Source organism: Sciurus carolinensis, chromosome 2 (genome assembly GCF_902686445.1).
Source record: "Sciurus carolinensis chromosome 2, mSciCar1.2, whole genome shotgun sequence".
NCBI lineage: Eukaryota > Metazoa > Chordata > Mammalia > Rodentia > Sciuridae > Sciurus > Sciurus carolinensis.
Window position 1 is genome coordinate 108,859,702 of NC_062214.1, and position 23,939 is coordinate 108,883,640.

The 23,939-nt window shown below is 35.2% G+C and overlaps 1 protein-coding gene across 1 annotated transcript in view; it reads right to left on the reverse strand.

The window, feature by feature from the left end:
• Window positions 1–23,939, reverse strand: part of Wdr76 (WD repeat domain 76) — a 42,991-nt gene that overhangs the window by 16,341 nt on the left and 2,711 nt on the right. The window contains 6 exon segments of the mRNA XM_047542328.1: window positions 4,187–4,340; window positions 5,351–5,394; window positions 5,481–5,582; window positions 7,739–7,865; window positions 12,500–12,555; window positions 14,197–14,289. Coding sequence (XP_047398284.1) covers window positions 4,187–4,340; window positions 5,351–5,394; window positions 5,481–5,582; window positions 7,739–7,865; window positions 12,500–12,555; window positions 14,197–14,289 — 576 coding nt within the window.

Below are 23,939 nucleotides of genomic sequence, written 5' to 3' on the forward strand. Positions count from 1 at the left end.
TGCTTATTATGACTTCACAAGAAGAAATCCTCAGGAAATGAGATATCTACTTTTTATTTCATATGCAACATTAATTCATTATTACAGTATCAATACCATTAACGCTCTGCTTTCCAAATAGGCTTCTAAATAATATTAACACCATTCTCAGTATAACTTTTTTTTTAAACATGGAGTCTCACTATGTTGCCCAGGCTCACCTCCAACTTGTGATCGTTCCACCTCAGCCTCCTAGGTAGCTGAGATTATAAGCATACATCACCATGCGAGCTATTAGTATGATTTTCGTAAGGTATTTGGTCCTGGCAGAAAAATTAGTTTTAAAAGCATTTTGTCTACTAAATACACCATGAAAATTCATGTATTTGAATTTCCATACTAATATTACTATGTCTAAGGATTAGCCGTTATCAATTGGATTACCAACTCCTAAGAAATCATTTTTCAGATTAGGGTTCCTATACCATATTACAAACCAGAGCAATGATGATTTCCAAATCTGACTTAGTCTGCTCTGAAATAGTCAAATTTCTCTTTTAAATTTTAAAAATAAGAGGATTATTTTTTACAAGGAAGAGAGAAAGAAACAAACAAAAAGTTATGATCACATTCTTTTTCTTATGCAGAGTTAACAACTATTGACATCTTAGCATATTGTTTATAACATTTATTTTCTAGAAAAAAAAACTATCTGTTGTTATAAAGAACTAAAATGGGCTGGGCAGTGTGGAGCACATCTATAATCCCAGCAGCTTGGGAGACTGAGACAGGAGGATCACAGGTTCAAAGGCAGCCTTGGCAACTTAGCAAGGCTATAAGGAACCTAGTGAGATGTTATCTCAAAATGAAACAGGTATTGGGGCTGGAGACATAGCTCAGTTGGTAGAGTGCTTGCCTCGCAAACACAAGGCCCTGGGTTCAATCCACAGCACCACAGAAAATAATAATAATAATAAAAATAAAAAAGGAAACAGGGTATGGAGCTCAGTGGTAAAAAGTACCCGGGTTCAATCCCCAATACAAAAAAAAAAAAAAGAAAGAAAGGAAACAATACAGAAATGTACAAAGATGAAAATTCCAAAAAAAATCACAGCAAATCGATTATCAAGAAAATATTGAGTGACCATAATACATTCCTGCATACATTCCTATGCAGTTAGAATAACAGAGACAATGAAGAAACTTAGGAAAAATAAGACCATGTTGTATATGCCATTTTTTAATAGTACTGAATTCAACTGTACTTCAAAATAACAAAAGAAAATGAGGCCAAGGAAATTTTTGAACTTCAGATAATTCTTCACAAGATATATTGTCTCCTATAAAGGAAAAAAAAGTAAAATATAAAGCAGCTATAGTCATTATACTTTTTATTTATTTATTTTGGTACTGGGGATTAAACCCAGGAGTGCTTAATGACTGAGCCACATCCCCAATCCTTTTTTGTATTTTATTTAGAGACAGGGTCTCACTGAGTTGCTTAGGGCAAGCAAGTTGCTGAGGCTGCTTTGAACTCACAATCCTCCTGCCTCAGCCTCCCAAGCCACTGGGATTATAGCAGTGCACCACCGCACCTGGCACGCTTTTTGTTTTTTAAACTCACACCTTTTAGATAGTTTCTACTGGTTAAGAACATTATTCTCTCTTTCTCTATCCTTTCTCCATTTCCATATATTTTTTGGGGGGTGCTGGGGATCGAACCCAGGGCCTTGTGCTTACAAGGCAAGCACTCTACCAACTGAGCTATCTCTCCAGCCCCCATTTCCATATTTTGTTACATTATTTTTATTTCATCTAACCTTATAACATTTATACTGAGTTCTATAACTGTAATTCCTATGGCTGTTTAACATTTAACATTAGTTCAGCATTTGAGTGAATTCAGTGCTCACCATCAATTCTTTTCCTAAGCTTTTCTGCTCCTATTTTTTTTTTTTTTTTTTTTTTAAGCACATGAATCAAAACCAGCCAGGCACAGTGGTGCACTCCTGTAATCCCAGGGACTGGAAAAGCTGAGGCAGGAGGATCGTGAGTGAGTTCAAAGCCAACCTCAGCAAAAGGGAGGCACTAAGCAACTCAGTGAGACCTGTCTCTAAATAAAATTTTAAAATGGGCAGGGGATGTGGCTCAGTAGTTAAGCACCCCTGAGTTCAATCCCCAGTAAACCAAAAAAAAAAAAAAAAAAAGAGAGAGAGAGAGGAGAGAGAGAGAGAGAGGAGAGAGAGAGAGAGAGAGAGATCAAAACCAGGGTCTTAACACATGCTAGCAAGTAGTGTACCACTGAGCTACATCCCCAACCTCATTCCTAAATTCTTAATTTTAGTTTACTTTTTTTTTTTTTTTTTTTTTTTGGCAGTACTGGAACTGTACCCAAGGCCTTGCACATGCTAGTCAAGTGCTCTACCACTGAGCTACATCCCCAGCCCGTTTTATTTTGACACAGGGTCTCTCTAAGTTACTTAGGCTGGCCTTAAACTTTCCACCCTCCTGCCTTAGCCTCCCAAATGGTAGGGTTGATTTAGTCAGAATTTGCTACCAAGCAGTTTTTCCAGAGAAACTCATGGGTCTTGAATATTTTCAAATATTTCTTTATTTTTTTTTATCTACCTGCTGCCATTATGCAAAAACAATATCTTTAGCTAGGTAAGTATTCCAAGGCCATATATCTTTCTCTCTCAGAACTTTGTAAATATTGCTGTAAACAAGTCAGGCTTTTCACATTGAATTTGGTTTTTTAACTTGAAGATTTCTTTATCCATTAAGTTACAAATTTCTCTAGAACACGGGTACACCTTTAGCTGCCAATTCAATTCTGTCTTCACTTCAGAAAAAGTTCTATTTCAATATACTTTGTTACATTTGTTGGATCATCTTTGACTGTCTTTCTTTTGGCTTCTCTCTAAGGCTTTTTCATCTGTTTAAGGTATCGTAATCCTTCCTATAATGTCTCCAAATCAATTTTTAGTAGTAGCTATTCTGTTCCTTGCTCTCATCTAATTTATTAGTTTCATTAATCTTCAATGTTTCCTTTTTACAATCATCTTTTTCATCTCATTCTGTTATTTTATAATCTCATCTTTCAGCTTTATTTCTGCTGAATTAATATTCTTATTAATTTGCTTCACACAAGTGCTATCCAGTCAGGCATGGTAGTGCTCGCCTGTAATTCCAGCAGCTCGGGAGGCTGAGGTAGGAGTATTTCGAGTTCAAAGCCAGCTTCAGCAAAAGCAAGGCACTAAGCAACTCAGTGAGACCCTGCCTCTAAATAAAATAAAAAATAGAGCTAGGGATGTGGTTCAGTGGTCGAGTGCCCCTGAGTTCAATCCCCAGCACCTGGGGGGAAAAAGTGCTGTCCAAAAGAACTTTCTAAGGTGACCAAAATGATTTACATACATAATATCCAATAGGTAATAAGTTACTCACTAGCCAAATGTAGCTATTAAGCACTTGCAATATGCCTGAGAACTGAATTTCAATTTTAATTAGTTTCTCAAAATAAGAAAAATTAAAAGGGCTGGGGATGTAGCTCAGTGGTAAAGCAACCCTGAGTTCAATTTCCAGTATCAAAAATACAAAAAAAAAAAAAAAAAAAAAAAAAAACCCAGAAAATTATTTCTCAGGTCTGATGGTTAGGCAGTCCAAAATCAAAATCGAGGTTCTGAATGATGTGGTGTCTATCAGAGGCCTACTTTCTGGTTTATGGATGGTCCCTTTTAGCTGTGTCCCTGTGGAAGAGGAAAGGGGTCTCTATTGGGTTTCTTTTATAAGGGTAATAATCCCATCCATGCATGACCTAATCACCTCCCAAGGCCCCACACCTCCTAATACCATTACCTTGGGGGTTAGGAAGTCATCATATGAATTTTGGGAGGGACACAACATTTAGATCACAGTAGACCATATTTTAAACATAATTTAAAAACTAAGAATTTTATGTTGCTTTTTCACATATACATTTAAAGTCTCCTGGCAGTCAATTTATAGCCAGATGGCTAATGATATTCAAGCTAAAAATGTTAAAGTTCTATAAAACAAATTTAATTCCTCTCCATTTCTAAAATTTAGAATCATAAAGCAATTCAATCTCAAGATACATGTATAAATGAATGTCTCTCAGCTAGTCTTCTTAAGACGGTTTGCTTCAGTCAAACTCGAATACCTTTATAAAAAAGTAGTAATAACTTACCAAATCCCAAAGTCCAATTTGCCCATGTTTGGACCCAGCCGCTACCAAAATTCTAGTTTCTGATGGGTGGAGAGCCACAGAGAATATTGAGCTGTTGGTAACTTTATGAACAGTATCTTCACTAACGACCATTCCATTTAAATTGGTTTTGTAGCTACAAAGTGAAAATGTTACATTTTAAAAGTAAAACCAATCTCAATAGTCGAAATAAGTAAAAGATGATTCAAGAAAGAAAATCATAGTAAATAAATGTTGGAAAATGTTCAACCTCCTGATTAACTGAAGAAATAAAATTAAATAGTGAAGTACTATTTTTCAATTGTAAAATTACCTTTAATAATTTTAATGATGATGTCAAAAATTAGGAGGTAACAGTTATTTATATATACTCAGTCTAGGGCTGTAGTTCAGGAGTAGAGCACTGCCTGGCATGTGAGGGTCAGGGTTTGATCCCAGCACGGAAAATTTTAAAAATATAAACACACACTCACATGTATCGCTAGCAGCAGAGTGAACTCATATAATATTTTCAGGAGGGGAAAAAAAGATTTTTGGAAAATGATTTAATAGCATGTACTAAAAGCTATAAAAAAGTCCACAATATCTGACTCATTAGATCCACTTTTGGAAATCTATCCTGAGAAGTAATCCACTGTCATAGACATATTTCGACAAATGCATACATATAATTGCCCAAAACTAAATGGAAAAAAACCCCAAATACTAAATGGGCAGAAAGAGGTTAAGTAAATTTCACCTATTCAATGAATTATTATGCAATTATTTAAGAATTTTAAAGACTAGTAACATATAACCACAAATGAAAAAAGCATAATGTAAAATTGTATATACTTTAGAATACAATAAAGTAAAAATGTGAATTCACTCATTTTTTTCCAACATTGAATGAATATATACTATGTGCCAGACACAGTTCTAGTTTTGAGACAAAATCTCTGCCCTCATAAAGCTTACATCCTATTGGTATTACATATGATAACACCTAAAAGGAAATATACAAAAACAAAAACAACAGTTATTTTAGGGTAAATATACAGAGGCAATTTTTTCACCTCATGTTCAAAATTTCCTATAATAGTATATATCTTTTATAGCTCAAATGTCTCAAAAATGTAAAACCAAGGGCAAGGAATTTTAACTTACCTTTTAATGCTGGATAGCCCCTTCTCAGTGTTCTTACGACTTGTCTAAAACATGTAGAGAAACCAAAGTGCTGTTAATATACACATGGAAATTTCCTTAACTAAAAGCTAAAAGCGCTGCCAAGTTATACCTTGCTCATTTCACCCCATGTCTGCAGAAATTCTTTAAATAGTTCATTGTTGTCATCTTGATTTTCAGGAATCATTTCTAAAGGCCCAGGAGGTAACAAAGGCTAAAATAAAAAATAAAAATAAAAAGTTTATTATTTTTCTCCTTGCCCTAGAATACAAACTCAAAAAGGCAAAGGATATTTGTCTGTTTTTTCACTACTTTACTTTCAACACCAACAACAGTGGTAGCACATCATAGGCATTCAAAAATAATTGTTCAATAAATGAATGCCAACAAAAAATAACAGATGCTGGCAAGAATGCAGAAAAAGGAACTCTCATTCCCTGTTGGTATGAATGCAAATTAGTGCTGCCATTATGGAAAACCATATGGTGGTTCCTCAGAAAACTAGAAATAGAATTAACATATGATCCAACAATCCCACTACTGGATATATATTCAAAGAAAAGGAAATCAGTATGTTGAGGAGATATGTTCTTTGCAGAATTATTCACAATAGCCAAGATATAAAATCAAACTAAATGTCCACCAAAAAATGAAAAAAGAAAATGTTATAGATATACAATGGAATACTATTGACTTTAAAAAGAAAAATTTTAATTTGCAGCAACATGGGTGGAACTGGAGGACATTATGTTAAGTAAAATAAAACACACAGAAAGACAAATACTGCACATTTTCACTTATACATGGAATCTAAAGTTTATTCCAAAGAAGTAAAGACTAGAATAGTGTTACCAGAGTCTGGGAAAAGTGTGGAGGAGGGAGGGATGGAAAAAGGAGGGCTACTGGGTAGAGGGATACAGGTGGATCAGAGGAATAACTCCTAATGTTCTATAGCACAGTAGGACAACTATGGTTAACAACAATTAATTTAATATTTGAAAATAATAGAAAAGATTTTTAATGTTCCCAAAACAAAGAAATATATGAGATGACAGATACATCAATTATTTTATTCTGATCATTACATATTATATACATGTATTGCAATTACACATTGTACCCCATACAGTATGTACAATAACTATGTATCAGTAAAAATATATATAAATAAATCAATGAATGACAGGTATCCTATAATGTCATAACACAGTATCTTATTTAACCCTCTCAACAACCCATTATATGACACCACTTTTTAAAAACACAGTAATTCAGAGAAGTTAATTTTATCAAAGTTACATTGCCAATAACTAGAATAGGAAGGACTCCTATTAGTTCAGTTCAGTACTCAATGCTATTATTCTACGCCAATGTTTTAGAAAATACAGGATGTAACCAAATAATAGTCTACGAAATCATTTTTATTTGTCAAAACCAGCAACTTTAGTGAATGAGAATAGAATAGAAAATACCAAAATGCATCACAAATAGTAAAGATGTCATTTCACAAAACTATTGCTTCAGAAAAGTGTGTGTGTGTGGTTTTTTTGTTTTTTTGCAGTGGTAAGGACTGAACCCAGGGCCTCATACATGCTAAGCAAGCAAACTACCACTGAGGCACATTCCCAGTCCATAAATATGTTTCTTATCATGAGTGAGGACTTTGAAAAAATCTGAAAGCTATTCTACTATGCTGCTTTCCTTACCACCTTGATTTGCAATTAGCTCCCAAGGCACCAACCTAATTAGTACTATCTTCCAATTTATAATTAAGCACTTAGATATAAAATGTTAAAAATAATAGGTGCCCTTGAATTAAAAGTATAATTACACATCTTATTTACAGAACAAAAATGTTTCCACTTGGGCCTGGAGTTGTGGCTCAGTATAGGGTGCTTGCCTAGCATGTGAGGCTCTGGGTTCGATTCTCAGCACTGCATATAAATAAGTAAATAAAAGAAAAGTCCATCAACAACTAATAATAATATTTTTTTAAATGTTTCCACTCACTACTAGTATGAAATTAAGCAATAGCAAGGAACCTTCATCACTTATATCACATATTATTTATTAATAACATTAATAACTACCTTTTATTATTTACTAAGCTTTCAATACAATGTAAGGAAATTTATAGATACTATTTCATTTAAAGGTTAAATAAATTATAGTAATTTACCTACAACCCCATAATAGGTAAGTCCTGCAGAAATACAGAATAATCATCTTTATGACTTTGAAATCTTATGCATTAAACCATACAACATTCAAGTATTAAGTTAATGAAATACAAATAACTCATTTTCAGAACCTTCAGTTTCAAACACTTTAAACTTTTCAGTATTATATTATATTTGCATTTTTTCTTACATTTTCATCTTCTACTAATGTCGGCTGTGCTGGAGTTGCTGGTAATGAAACTCCTGAAGGATCCACTTTTAGCAATCGCATGGACCTTCTACATCCAATCTCATTTTCTCTCTTCTTAGGTGTCTTTCTAAAGAAGTGGGAAAAAATTCTTCTTATACTCATAAAAAAATAAAATGCATTTAGTGATATTAAGGAGATAACTTCTAGGAAGGGTCCCACAGATATATTTACACATTGCATAGGTGTGTGTGTGTGTATATCCACCAGATTTTAAGAAAAATTCTGGAAAAAAACTAACCTAAAAGTTCAGCATGAGGAGGTGAAGGATGTAAAATATATTATGGCATATATCTAGAATGATATGCAACTATGGCTTAGTGGTAGAGCACTTGCCTAGCATGCTCATGGCCCTGTGTTCAATCTCCAGTACAAGAAAAAGAAATGAAACAGATCTTTGGATGCTAATAAAATGAACTCTTAAGTTATAAGAAGTAAAAGTGAGACCTAGTACATGTTTACAAAAAGGTTACACATATATTTGTTCATGCTGAGGCTACCTATAAAGGAAAATATATGAAACTATTAACAGTAGTATCTTCTAGGAAGAAGGCCTAGAAAACTAAGGGTGGGAGGAAGAGTTAAATGTTTCATTGCATTTCCCTTCATATAGTTTACTTTCTAAGTCATACATATCCCCTACTTCTTTTGAAGGTACTGGGTATTGAACTCAGGGGCACTCTCTGCGGTGCTGGGGATTAAAACCAGGGACTCATGCTTGCAAGGCAAGACCTCTACTAACTGAGCTACATCCCCAGCCCTAGGAGCACTCTTCATACTGAGATACTTCCCAATCTTTATTTTTTTGAGACTGGATCCAAATTGCCCAAACTGGCCTTGAACTTGCAATCCTCCTGCCTCAGCCTCCTGAGTCACTGGGATTACAGATACAAGTGACCAAACCCAGCTGTCCCCTACTTCTTTATGCGCTAATTTTTCATTTTAATTTTTTTTTTCAGGGCTGGGGATTAACTCCAGGGCTTCACACATTCATTCTACCACTTAGCTATATTTTGGGGACTCTTTTTTTTTTTTTTTAAAAGCAGTTCATTAAAAAATATTTGTGAAAGAGAAGACTCAAATTATTTCCGATAATTCATATTTCATCTTCTAATGTCAGCTATATAGTGTTGTGGGTATTGCACAATGGCAGAACACTTGCATAGTATACTCAAGTCTACAAAATTTGACCCCCACCATTGCAAAAAAAATAAATTCACATACAAAAATATTAGCTATGGCTGGGCACAGTGGCACACACCTGCAATTCCACCAATTTGGGAGGCTAAGTTTGAAGCCAGTCTCAGCAAAATTATCAACACCCTAAGCAATTAAGCAAGACCCTGTCTCAAATAAATAAATAAAAAGAACCAGATATGTACAGCAGTGGTAAAATGCCCCTGCTCCTGGGTGTTCTAATCCCAGTACCAAAAAAAAAAAAAAAAAAAAAAAAAAAAAAAAAAAAAAGTCAGCTACAGCTGAGTTCAGAGGAATTAGTAATAATCATTATTTATTGCAGAATATTAAACCAGGTGTGGTGTCACATGCTTGTAATGTCATCTTCTCAGGAGCAGAAACAGGAAGATAGCAAGTTCTAGTCCAGCTTGAGCAACTTAGTGAGACCCTGTCTCAAAATCGAAAGAAAAAATATTTAAAATAGCTGGGAACACAATTCAGTGGTAAAGCACCACTGGGTTCAATCTCCAAAACTGAAAGGGGGGAAAATAAAAATAGAGAGAGAGAGAGAGGGAAAATGTACTATATGCTAGAAACTAAGCATTCAGCATTCACTACCTCATTTAATCTTTGAAAAAAAGGATGAGCATATGGAATAATTTAGGCTTTCAAATAGCCCCCTAGAAATCTACTCCTGGAGAACCCCACTCCTTGAAAAATTCTCACATATAGCATCAAAGATAGAATGTTTGCAGGAAGGTCTAGAGGTATATAGCTCAGTAGTAAAGTGCTTGTTGGGGGCTGGGGTTGTGGCTCAGTGGTGGAGCAATCGCCTAGCATGTGTGAGGCACTGGGTTTGAGTCAGTACCGCATATAAATAAATAAAGGTTCATCAACAACTAAAAAAAAATACTTAAAAAAAAAAAGTGCTTGCTTAGCACATGTAAGCCCCTCTTTCAGCAAAAGAACAAAAATTCAGAGCAGCACCTCTCTTCATAATAATGAAAATCTGGAAATGACTTAACTGCTGTCCATTAACAGTAGAATAAACTATAGCACATTCACACAATGGAATATCCTAAAACAGAAAAATATGAACGAAATAAAACTGTATACACCAACATGAATGTTTTAAAACCAACATGTAAAGATAAGCAAAACAAAAAAAATCTCAGATGAATTTAAAAATGGCATCATACTGTACATAAAACATCAAAAATAGACAAAATTAGCTGGGCATGGAGGCATACACCTATAATCCCAGTGGCTCTAGAGACTGAGGCAGGAGGACCACAAGTTCAAAGCCAGTCTCAGGAACTCAGCAAGGCCCCAAGCAACTTAATGAGACCTTATCTCAAAATAAAAAAATAAAAAGGACTGGAGATGTGGCTCCGTAGTTAAGCACCCCTGAGTTCAAGCCCCAGGACAAAAAAAAAAGGACAAAACAATATATTATTTAAGGATACATTCATAGGTAGCAAAATCATAAATGAAAGAATATTACCATTAAATTCAGCATATTTGGGGCTAGGATTATAGTACTAAAAGCAAAACAAAATGATTCATCATAGTGTTTGTTATCAGGGGCCCTTAAATATATTATAATTTCTATAATTTCTGCTGGGGCAGTGGTGCACACCTAGAATCTCAGTGACTCCGGAAGCTGAGGCAGGAGGATTAGAAGTTTGAGGCCAGCCTCAGCAACCTAGTAAGGCCCTAAGCAATTTACTGAGACCTCTCTCAAAATTTTAAAAAGGGGGTAGGTACATGGCTCAGTGATAAAGCACCCATGGGTTCTATTCCCAGTACTGGGGAAATAAAAAAGAAAAAAATATTGTAATTTCTATGAACTTAGATGCCAGATACATGGATGAGGTTTGTGTTACTATAAAGTTTTCAACTATACATATATGTTATACGTACAATTTTTGTGCCTTTTATAAATATATATTCAATTATTTTATTTAAATCTCTCTGGATCATATAACGCCAACTTTACAGATAAGGAAAAAAATGTAAATTACCCAAAGTTGATACTACAACTCTACATGGCTAAATCAAAACTTGAACCCAGGGGCTAGGGTGTACCCCAATAGCAGGGTGCTTTCCTAGCACACACAGGTCCTGGTTCAATCTAGAGCCCTGAAAAAGGAAAAAAAAAAAAAAATTGAATGCAAACTTGTTAAATTTTAAAGGCTGTGCTCTTTCCTCTATATTACATAACTTCCATACTACCAACTTGGTAACTTGATATTACTACTTTACAATTACTAAGTGCTAGAACTCTGGGTTAGGTAATTTAACAATAAACCACCAATCTTTCCTTATAAAAAAAAAAAAAAATGAAAACAGGGCACAGTGGTGCATGCCTGTAAGCACAGCTACTCAGGAAGCTAAGGTGAGAGGATTTCAAGTTTGAGGCCAGTCGGGGCAATTCAGTAACACCCTGTCTAAGCAATAAGGCTGGATTCAATCCCCAGTACAGGAAAAAATAAAATAAAAGCACAAATGTAAAGTTACTGATCAGTTGGCAACAAGACCAGTGATTCTGTTTTTTCCATATTAACTCCTATAACAACTCTTCATGCTTGAAACCACATTTCATTAGTATCTAGCACTAAACAAATGAGCTAATGATACCAAGAGTTTTAGTTTCCTCATTTGTATGTAGGTGCTGCTAAAATGCAAGAAACAATTCAAGCTAAAAGAATCCTAGAGCTACCATTTATAAGCTGTTTTGAACTTGGGAAAATTATGTCTCTGAGTCTTTTTCTAACTCACCAAATGGATATATTACCTACCACATTTAGAATTAAATGAAATAATATAGGACAAACTTTTAATTTCATTGCACTGTGTTTCATATACATTCAATAAAATGTTAATTCCCTTACCTTATTCTAGGACCAAGAAAGGAAAAACAAACTGAGAAGCAAAAGGATAGTCAGAAAAATAAAAAGAAAGAAGGAGGTAGGCGCAGTGAGGAGCACACGCCTATAATCCCAGCTATTCAGGAGGCTGGGAAGGAGGATCAAAAGTTCAAGGCCAGCCTCAGCAACTTAGCAGGACTCTATCTCAAAATAAAAAGGGTTAAGGATGTAGCCTAGTGGTAGAATGCCCAGGGGTTCAATCCCAGTAGGGTTTTTTTGTAATTGTTTTTTGCAGTACTGGGATCACACTTGAGGCAAGAGCCAGCACCCTACCATTTAACTACACCCCCTGCTCCTGAGAAGCTTTAGGAATAGTGATTTTCCAGGGAAAAGGTGGAAAGCTTTATTTAGTAGAAATAAAAATATTCCTCTATTCATAGCAACAGTAAATATAAACAATTCAATTCTGGAGGTTCTATTTGCTCCACATTCTTTTGATGAGAATGAGAACCACAAAGTTCCCTCAAAGATCTCACAGGGATTAAGATTAAATTACAGAATCTCTGAGCTGTTACTAAGGTTACTATATCACTTTTTCAGATTATAAAACCACTCAACAAAATATCATGATGTAGCCATGGTAAATTAAATCTTTTACCTCTTGGACTTAGGAGGTTGTCTCTTTTTTATCATTTCACGGAGTCTGGCAGCTGACTGAAAGTACACAAAATACAAATACATATAAAAATGCTATCTTACAACTACATAGCTTAACTATGTATTAAGGTCTACTCAGCAAATAAAGATCCTTAAGATAGGATACCTGTTCTTGATGGTAGACATGAGATAAACATACTATCCATAATAAAGGCAAGTATATAATGCTGCCCAATATACTGGTATTCTAATACTTTAGACAAAGTTGCTAATAAGTTTACATGATGAAATACAATATTAACTCAAACATACTATTACAAATCACAAGCTTCAACCTCTATACTGGCAAAATTACTTTGCTGTTTTTCAGAAAAAAAATGTTATATTTTTCTAAATCAAATCATATATTCTATTAACTAAAATTCATAGAGATTGTGTAGATTTTCAATTGTTAGTGATTTAACAATTTAATCCTTCAATAAATTTGTCTCCCTACCCTGTGCAAACACACACCAAATATCTGGGAATCTGTTATTCAGAGAAACTAATTACTTGTTTAGTAAAGTCAAGGATTTGACATCTTTGGTGGGGGTAATTACACCTTCTAAACAACTATTTTTTCACACACAGAAATTTTACCCCCATTGTAAAAACATCAATGTAAATAATACCTTTAGTTGTGATTATACAATATTAGCATAGACCTGGCCTTTTATTCTTAAAGTTCCCTATAAAATGTATAAAAAGTATACTCTCACCTATTCTTAAAATTTACGATTAAAAAACAAACAGAATGGGAAGTAGCTTAATTGATAAAGCACTTGCCTATCATGTAAGAGTCCCTGGGTTCAATCCTAGCACTTAAAAATATATATATAAAAAATAAAAACAAAACTTGTCCTCTCACTCCTACATCACACATCTTTCAACCCACACCTCCTACTTCTCCTGTATCTTTGGTTAAAATAACCATTTATAACCTACTGTTTCTTTGAATCTGACACAACCAATAACGACACCATTATTTTACGTGCCACCAAAAATAGGGGGAGCTTCCAATTAGGTGTTTTTGTTTGTTTGTTTGTTTGTATGTATGTGGTGCTGCGGATTGAACCCAAGGTCTTGTGCTTGCAAGGTAAGCACTCCACAAACTGAGCTATATCCCCAGCCTCCCAATTAGTTTTAAGATACCAATTACAAAAATGCTAAAATGTGAAAAGATATACCTTACATCAAAGAAATATGGTAATCTCTTTCTATTAACATGAATCAGAACATGATTTATCAAAGATTCATTCTCCATTTTCTTTCCATGAACTGAACATTATACTCCGCTGGGAACCTTTGGATTAGGGTATTTTTCGAAGTGCTTTCAAAGGTTTCTTAACAAGCACATACAGGGTCTGGGGTTGTAGCTCAGTGGTAGAGTGCTTGCCTAGCACATGCGAGGCACTAGGTTCGATCCTCAGCACCACGTAAAAATAAATAAATAAATAAATAAAAGGTATTGTGTCCATTGACAATTAAAAATAATTTTAAAAAGAAAGAAAAAAAAACAGGCACATATAGTCCCTATACAAAACTTACTCTGAATTGTGTTTTCCCTCAAACACTCTGAAAACTGATATTACAAGTATTTCATTGACCTGCTGGCAGGAGGAATGGCATCTTAGTTTTAATTAGAAACTCCACACAAACCTCAGACAACTGAAGAGAAGCAAAAAAGTTTGCATTTTCTGATATGTTCTTCAGTCTCTTCCTTTCATATGGTGACAATCCTGAAAAATCATCCTATAAAATTACACCAAAAATAATGTTATTTACATACTTGTGCAAAGCAAAAAACACCTCACAAAACCAGGCATTTCATTCTTTCCATGTATACCTTCTTTCAAATGGTACTCCCTCTATTCATTTCATACTATCTTACCAAACAGCACATAATCTTTGTTGCACTGGATACTGAGAGTCTTAATTTGGGATAATCACAAGATATCTGGTTGGCTTGCCAATTAATAAAGAAGTAATCTGATATCAGGAGTCAAGTTCAAAGACTGGATTTGAAATTGCCATCCTTCTCTCTCAGTCTCTCAAGTCACTGGAATTACAGGCGTGCACCACTATGCCCAGCTAAAAGTTATGTTTTTATTAAATAAAAAATTCCTATTAAACAGAATGAATAAATGCATTTGTTGCTACTTCCTCCTAAAACCCCACTAATACAACACTGAAATCTTAACTACAAAAGTGAAAAAAAAATACTAAAAGCTTGTACAGGAAAACAATAACAAGACTCTGAGAGGCGCTAACTTTTCAAGATTAAGAAAAAGCTATAAGACAATGAAACAATACATTAAAAATGCTAAGGATGGCCAGGCATGGTGCACATACGGCTCAGGAGGCTCAGGAGCCTGAGGCAGGAGGATTTCGAGTTCAAAGCCAGCCTCAGCAGCTCAGTGAGGCCCTAAGCAGCTCAGCAAGACCCTGTCTCTAAATAAAATACAAAAAAGGGCTGGGGATATGGCTTAGTGGTTAAATGCTGGGTTCAATCCCCAATACAAAAAAAAAAAAAAAAAAAAAAAGCTTAGGGTCTGGGGATGTAGCTCAGTGGTAGAATGCATGCTTAGCATGTATGAGGCCCTGGGTTCGATCTGTAGCACAAGAAAAAAAAAAGTTCTAAGGAAAGATTAAATTATTTTTAGCTTATGATCATAACTCCACCTAAGTTATCATTTGAATATAGAGATAATGATTTTTTCATAGTTGTCTCTCATACCCCTTTTTTCAGGAAGCTACTATAAGTTGCACTTAACCAAAATGAAAGAATAAGCCAAAAAAGAGAGAAACAGAGGATGCAGAGACAGAAGTTCCTACACAGGTAAGATAAAAGATAAAAATTTAAAAGCAAATGGTAAAGGGCAGGCCTTTACCATTGAATGAAATGGTTCTAAATGAAGTAAGAAGAGGGAGAGCCCTGAGAGTATTTTGTGAAGACCAGGAGCAGTGGCGCATGCATGTAATTCCAGCTGTTCAGAAGAAGGATCACAAGTTCAAGGCCAGACTGGTCAACTAAGCAAGATCCTGTCTCAAAATAAAAAATAAAAAGGGTCAGAGATTTGGCTCAGTGGTAGAGTGTCCCTGGGTTCAATCCTGGTGCCACTGAGAAAGCAAGAGTAAAAGAAAATGAGAGTATTTTGTGAAGAAAAAAAAAAACAAAAATCAAGGGCTGGGGTTGTAGTTCAGTGGTAAAATGCTTGCCTTGCACATGTGAGGAACTGGGTTCGATCCTCAGCACCACATAAAAATAAGTAAATAAAATAAAGGAATTATGTCCATCTACAACTTTAAAAATACATTTAAAAAATCAAAACATCAGAAATATTTGATTTTGAGCCCAGCATAGTGGCTTAGACATGTAGACCCAGCTCCTTAGGAGGTTGTGGTACAAGGAACACCTGAGCCCAGAAATTCAAGACCAGCCTGGAAAACGTAGAAAGACCCTGTTGCAAAAAAAAGAAAAAGAATCTCCTTTAGCAGGCATGGTGGTGTACATCTTTAATCTCAGCAATTTGGGAGGCTGAAGGTTTGAGACCAGCCTCTACGACTTAATGAGATCCCATCTCAAAAAAGGGAAGTGGGGCTGGGAATGCAATTCAGTGATAAAGCACCCCTAGGTTTAATCCCCAGTACCAGAAGCGGGGAGATCTTTGATTTATATTGAGAAGTCTTAACAACACTGATAAAGCTTGGGTTGCACCTAATAAAGGTATGGGAAGGGAAAGTGTGTGAGTGTGGGTAGTGTGTGTAATGTGGTATAAGTGAAACAAATCTTTTTCTTATTTTTAAGAAAAGTTTAATTTTCCATAATAAATTAACAGCTATGTTGGGCAAGAAAAAAGCTAAAAAAGATTGAAAGTGCCATTTGTTTTTGAGCAGCAAGAAGGGTGAGTGTAATAAAATATTTGGAGAGAGACTGAGAGATAGACTACATTCACATAATTTACCACATGATATCATTATAACTCTATTTCATTAATATAATTTATTATTAACTTCTTACTGTGCCTAATTAATTTGTCACGGTACTGGGGTTTGAACCTATGGCCGGGCATATGCTAGGCAAATACTCTACCATTTAGCCACTCCCTACCCCTTTTTAAATTTTACTTTTGAGACAGGGCTTTACTAGGTTGCCCAGGCTGGTCTTGAACTTGTGATCCTCCTGTTTCAGCCCCTGGAATAGCTGGGATTACATACTCAGCCTCAGAAAGTATTATTGTACTGTTCTCACCTATGATATATTTTTTTCTTTTCTTGCTGAAAACTTTAACCTTTTCATAGAAGAGAAACACTATATGACTTCTCATTGTTATATCCAAATTGCCGGCATCACTACTCTTGTGCCCTGGGGCCATTAAGTAAAATAAGGAGTGCTTGAACACAAGCACTATAATACTGCTGCAGTTGATCTCGTAACTCAGATACTTTAACAGTTGGGTAGTATAGTGTATACAGTGCCGACATGCTGGACAGAGGGATGCTGGGCAAGATGGAGCAGAACTGAGGTTTCATTATGCCCCAGGGCACCCTTCTTGCTTACCATGAAAAAGCAAAACCTCAGAAAGTGAAACTATGGGTAAAAACCACAAATATGGGGCCCTACTGTAGTATATACAATGTTTGGCAACATCCACTATTTCAGGCATCCACTGGGGTCTTGGAATATATATACTCTCCAGATAAAAGAGGACTATTGTATATCCAGATATGATGCAGTGAGAACACATTTGTTTCTGTGAGATCAGTCCCAGTATTGCAAAATCTTAGATCTAATCATAAGAAAATGTCAGACAAACCAAAATTGAAGGACATTATTTAAAGTAATTGTCCAGAGGGGTGGGAGGGGTGGGGGGAAGGGAAAAAAATAACAGAATGAATCAAACATTACCCTATGTAAATTTATGATTACACAAATGGTATGCCTTTACGCCATGTACAAACAGAGAAACAACATGTATCCCATTTGTGTACAATAAAAAAAAAAAAAAAAAAAAAAAACAAGAACCAGAATGAAGAAAGGAGTATGTGAAAAAAAAAAAACTGGAAACATAGGATTATACATAATTGGTGAACTCAAGAGAATTTGGGCCCAGTGATATTATATATTGACTTCCTTTTAGTTTTTTTAGCATACAATAATATTCTGGCAAATCAAATAATTTCAAAGATCCAAGATCCATTTATTTGGAGATGATTTTTACCTCCTGCATTTTCCTTACTGCTTCTTGTACCAAAAAAAAAAAAAAAAAAAAAAAAACCTTTTAAAACAAAGCAAACTTTTAGGATGAAATGTCTCAGTATTAAATGCTAATTTATTACGTGGTTATGAAACTGCAATACCATCCACCCTAGCAATAATGAATCCCCGTGGTCTCTGATTTCATGAGGAACTTGACATATCATCGGAAAAAAGTGAAGAAACATAATGAATTCTTTTTTATACTTAGTCCCAGATGATATTTGTTCTTTAAAAAATAGACCATAAAGTATGAGTGAAATAAAAAAATAAATAAATAAATAAAGTAATTGTCCAGGGGGCTGGGGAGATAGCTCAGTCAGTAAAGTGCTTGCCTTGCAAGCACAAGGCCCTGGGTTCAATCCCCAGCACCGCAAAAAAAACAAAACGAAAACAAAAAAAAAACTTGCCCAGTTAAAGTAATTGTCCAGTATTCTTTGAGTGTTAAAGACATGAAAGATTGCGGAAAGGTTACAGAGGAGAGGAGACTACAGAGACACAACTGACTAAACCCCGTGTGATCCGGGTGTGGGTAGTCAACCAGAAAAAAATATACGACTGGAAAAACTGGTGAAATTCGGCAAGTTACAAACTCTAGTTAACAGTATTGGATCAAGGTTATGTAAGATGTTTAACATAAGGGTAAGCGGGGGCTAAGGATATAGCTCAGTTGGTAGAATGTTTGCCTCACAAGAACAAAGCCTTGGGTTCAATCTCCAGCAACTCAAAAAAAAAAAAAGGCTGGATGAAAACTAGACAAAATCTCCCCATAACTATTTTTGCAACTCTGCTATAAGCTGGAAATTATCTCAAAATTGTATTTATTTTCTTCTTTTTGTTTGTTACCTCAAAATTTAAAAAAAAAAAAAATCAACTGCTAAGAAATAATTTATGAAAATAATAGAAGAATTGGGAAATAAAATTTAGAAAATTTCCCCCCAAAAAGAGAACAATGTTATACTTGCAAGCCAAGACTCTTGTCTATAATGTGGCAAAGTCTTCCTTCATTTGGGAAAAAATAAGCTTGTAAACTAAATACTGTTCCTAAAGCATGGAACCACAAACACTTAGTCATATTACTCCAGAAAGACAGGAAGTGTGGGGGATTATAGCTCAATGGTGGAATGCTGGTCCAGCAGGCACAAGGCCCTAGGTTCAATCCCAGCACTGCAGAAAGGAAAGATAATGAAAAGGAAGGGCTGGGGAGGCAGCTCAGTGGTAAAGTGCTTATCTAGTATGCACAAGGCGCTGGGTTCAAAACTCACCACCACAAAAACAACACACAACCCACCACCAAAAACTAAAACAAGGGCTGGGGATATAGCTCAGTTGGTAGAGTGCTTGCCTTGCAAGCACAAGGCCCTGGGTTCAATCCCCAGCACCACACACACAAAAAAAATTTTAAATACATTTAAAAAAGGAAGATTAAAAAAATAATGAAATGTTCTATTTAAAATGTTATAATTTGGGTTGGGGTTGTGGCTCAGTGGTAGAGCCCTGGCGCTGTGTTCCATCCTCAGCACCACATAAAAATAAATAAAAGTATTGTGTCCATCTACAACTAAATAATAACATAATTATATTATAATTCATATTTTGTCCTAAGAAAATGTATTCTATGCATTTACGATTTTGCTTGGCCATCTCCCCACTGCTGACCCTATTTCTTTGCATCGAACTAAAATCTGTTTTATATTAACTTCATATACATATAATCTTACACTCTAAGAGGTCAAAAAAATATTCTGACTGATGGTTCTCAAAGTGCCATCCCAGACCAACAGCACCAACATCTCTAGGAAACCACCTTAGAAATGCAAATTGTAATAACCAATAGGATAGAACACCTGGAAGACAGAACCTCAGATATTGAAGACAAAATATTTAACCTTTAAAACAAAGTTGAACAAACAGAGAAGATGGTAAGAAATCATGAACAGAATCTCCAAGAACTATGGGATATCATGAAAAGGCCAAATTTGAGAATTATTGGGATTGAGGAAGGCTTAGAGAAACAAACCAAAGGAATGAATAATCTATTCAATGAAATAATATCAGAAAATTTCCCAAATCTGAAGAATGAAATGGAAAATCAAGTTCAAGAGGCTTATAGGACTCCAAATACACAAAATTACAACAGACCCACACCAAGGCACATTATAATGAAAATACCTAACATACAAAATAAAGACAGAATTTTAAAGGCTGTGAGAGAAAAGAACCAAATTACATTCAGGGGGAAACCAATACGGATATCAGCAGATTTTTCAATCCAGACCCTAAAAGCTAGAAGGGCCTGGAACAACATTTTTCAAGCCCTGAAAGAAAATGGATGCCAACCAAGAATCTTATACCCAGCAAAACTTACCTTCAAATTTGACGATGAAATAAAATCCTTCCATGATAAACAAAAGCTAAAAGAATTTACAAAAAGAAAGTCAGCATTACAGAACATTCTCAGCAAAATATTCCATGAGGAAGAGATGAAAAACAAAGAAGCAAATCAGCAAAGGGAGGAATTATCCTAAAGGAATTGTCAAATAAAGGAGGAACCAAGTCGTGTCAAAAAATAAATACATAAATAAAATTTAAAAAATGAGCCAAATGACTGGGAATACAAATCATATCTCAATAATAATCCTGAATGTTAATGGCCTGAACTCATCAATCAAAAGACAGACTGGCAGATTGGATTAAAAAGAAAGATCCAACAATATGTTGCCTGCAAGAGACTCACCTCATAGAAAGATACCCATAGACTAAAGGTGAAAGGATGGGGAAAAACATACCATGCACATGGACTCAGCAAAAAAGCTGGGGTACCATCCCATTTCAGATAATGTGGACTTCAAGCCAAAGTTAGTCAGAAGGGATAAAGAAGGACATTGCATACTGCTTAAGGGAAGCGTAAATCAGCAAGACATAACAATCATAAATATCTATGCCCCAAACAGTGGCTCATCCATGTATGTCAAACAAATCCTCCTCAATTTCAGAAACCAAATAGACCATAACACAATAATACTAGGTGATTTTAACACGCCTCTCTCACCACTGGACAGATCTTCCAAAGAAAAATTGAACAAAGAAATCATAGATCTCAATAACACAATCAATAATTTAGGCTTAATGGACATTTATAGAATATATCATCCAACCAAGAGCGAATACACTTTCTTCTCAGCGGCACATGGATCCTTCTCTAAAATAGATCATATATTATGCCACAAAGCTAATGTTAGCAAATACAAGAAGAGAGAGACACTACCTTGTATTCTATCAGATCATAATGGATTGAAGTTAGAAATAAATGAAAGAGTAAAAAACAGAAACTACTCCAACACCTGGAGATTAAACAATATGCTATTATATGATGAATGGATAACAGAAGATATTAGGAAGGAAATTAAAAAATTCTTAGAGGTAAATGAGAACAAAGAAACATCATATCAAAATCTCTGGGACACTATGAAAGCAGTACTTAGACAAAAATTTATTTCATGGAGCGCATTCAATAAAAGAAGTAAAACTCAACAAATAAATGACCTAACACTACGGCTCAAAGCCCTAGAAAAAGAACAACAGACCAACACCAAAAGTAGTAGAAGACAGGAAATAGTTAAACTCAGAGCTGAAATCAATGAAATTGAAACAAAAGAAACAATACAAAAAATTGACAAAATAAATAGTTGGTTCTTCAAAAAAATTAACAAAATTGATAAACCTTTAGCCACACTAACAAAGAGAAGACGAGAGAAAACCCAAATCACTAAAATTCGGAATGAACAAGGAAATATCACAACAGACACGATTGAAATACAAAACATAATTAGAAGTTATTTTGAAAATCTATACTCCAACAAAATAGAAAATTTCGAAGACATCAACAGGTTTCTAGAGACATATGAATTGCCTAAACTGAACAAGGAAGACATACACAATTTAAATAGACCAATTTCAATAATGAAATAGAAGAAGTCATCAAAAGCCTACCAACAAAGAAAAGTCCAGGAACAGATGGGTTTTCAGCCGAGTTCTACAAAACCTTTAAAGAAGAGCTCATTCCAATACTTCTCAAAGTATTCCATGAAATAGAAGAGGAGGGAACCCTCCCAAACTCATTCTATGAAGCCAATATCACCCTGATACCTAAACCAGACAGAGACACATCGAGGAAAGAAAATTTCAGACCAATATCCTTAATGAACACCGATGCAAAAATTCTCAACAAAATTTTAGCAAATCGCATACAAAAACATATTAAAAAGATAGTGCACCATGATCAAGTGGGTTTCATCCCAGGGATGCAAGGTTGGTTCAACATCAGGAAATCAATAAATGTCATTCACCATATCAACAGACTTAAAGTCAAGAATCACATGATTATTTCAATAGATGCAGAAAAAGCATTTGATAAAATACAGCACCCCTTCATGCTCAAAACACTAGAAAAAATAGGGATAGTGGAACATTCCTTAACATTGTAAAGGCCATCTATGCTAAGCCCATGGCTAATATCATTCTAAATGGTGAAAAACTGAAAGCATTCCCCCTAAAAACTGAAACAAGGCAGGGATGCCCTCTTTCACCACTTCTATTCAATATCGTCCTTGAAACTCTAGTCAGAGCAATTAGACAGACCAAAGAAATTAAAGGGATACGAATTGGAAAAGAACTCAAACTATCCCTGTTTGCTGATGATATGATTATATACTTAAAGGAACCAGGAAATTCCACCAGAAAACTTTTAGATCTCATAAGTGAATTCAGTAAAGTAGCGGGATATAAGATCAATGCACATAAATCTAATGCATTTTATACATAAGTGATGAATCTTTGGAAAGAATAATTAGGAAAACTACCCCATTCACAATAGCATCAAAAAAAATAAAATACTTGGGAATCAATCTCACAAAAGAGGTGAAAGACCTCTACAATGAGAATTACAGAACACTAAAGAAAGAAATTAAAGAAAACCTTAGAAGATGGAAAGATCTCCCATGTTCTCATAGGAAGAATTAATATTGTCAAAATGGCCATACTACCAAAAGTGCTATACAGATTCAATGCAATTCCAATTAAAATCCCAATGACGTACCTTACAGAAATAGAGCAAGCAATTATGAAATTCATCTGGAAGAATAAGAAACCCAGAATAGCTAAAGCAATACTTAGCAGAAAGAGCGAAGCAGGGGTATCACAATACCAGATCTTCAACTCTACTACAAAGCAATAGTAACAAAAACGGCATGGTATTGGTACCAAAATAGAAAGGTAGATCAATGGTACAGAATAGAGGACACGGATACAAACCCAAATAAATACAATTTTCTCATACTAGACAAAGGAGCCAAAAATATGCAATGGAGAAAAGATAGCCTCTTCAACAAATGGTGCTGGGAGAACTGGAAATCCATATGCAACAGAATGAAACTAAACCCATATCTCTCACAGTGCACGAAAATAAACTCAAAATGGATTAAGGACCTCGGAATCAGACCAGAGACCCTGCAGATTATAGAAGGAAAAGTAGGTCCAGATCTTCAACATTCGGCTTACGACAGACTTCTTCAACAGGACTCCCATAGCACAAGAAATAAAAGCAAGAATCAATAACTGGGATAGATTCAAACTAAAAAGCTTTCTCTCAGCAAAGGAAACTATCAGCAATGCGAAGAAAGAGCCTACAGAGTGGGAGAAAATCTTTGCCAATCATACTTCAGATAGAGCACTAATCTCCAGAATCTATAAAGAACTCAAAAAACTCTACACCAAGAATGCAAGTAACCCAATCGACAAATGGGCTAAGGAAATGAACAGACACTTCACAGAAGAAGATCTACAAGCAATCAACAAACATATGGAAAAATGTTCAACATCTCTAGTAATAAGCAAATCAAAACCACCCTAAGATTCCATCTCACCCCAATTAGAATGGCAATTATCAAGAATACAAGCAACAATAGTTGTTGGCGAGGATGTGGGGAGAAAGGTACACTCATACATTGCTGGTGGGGCTGCAAATTAGTGCAGCCACTCTGGAAAGCAGTGTGGAGATTCCTTAGAAAACTTGGAATGGAACCACCATTTGACTCAGCTATCCCACTCCTTGGCCTATTCCCAAAGGACTTAAAATCAGCATACT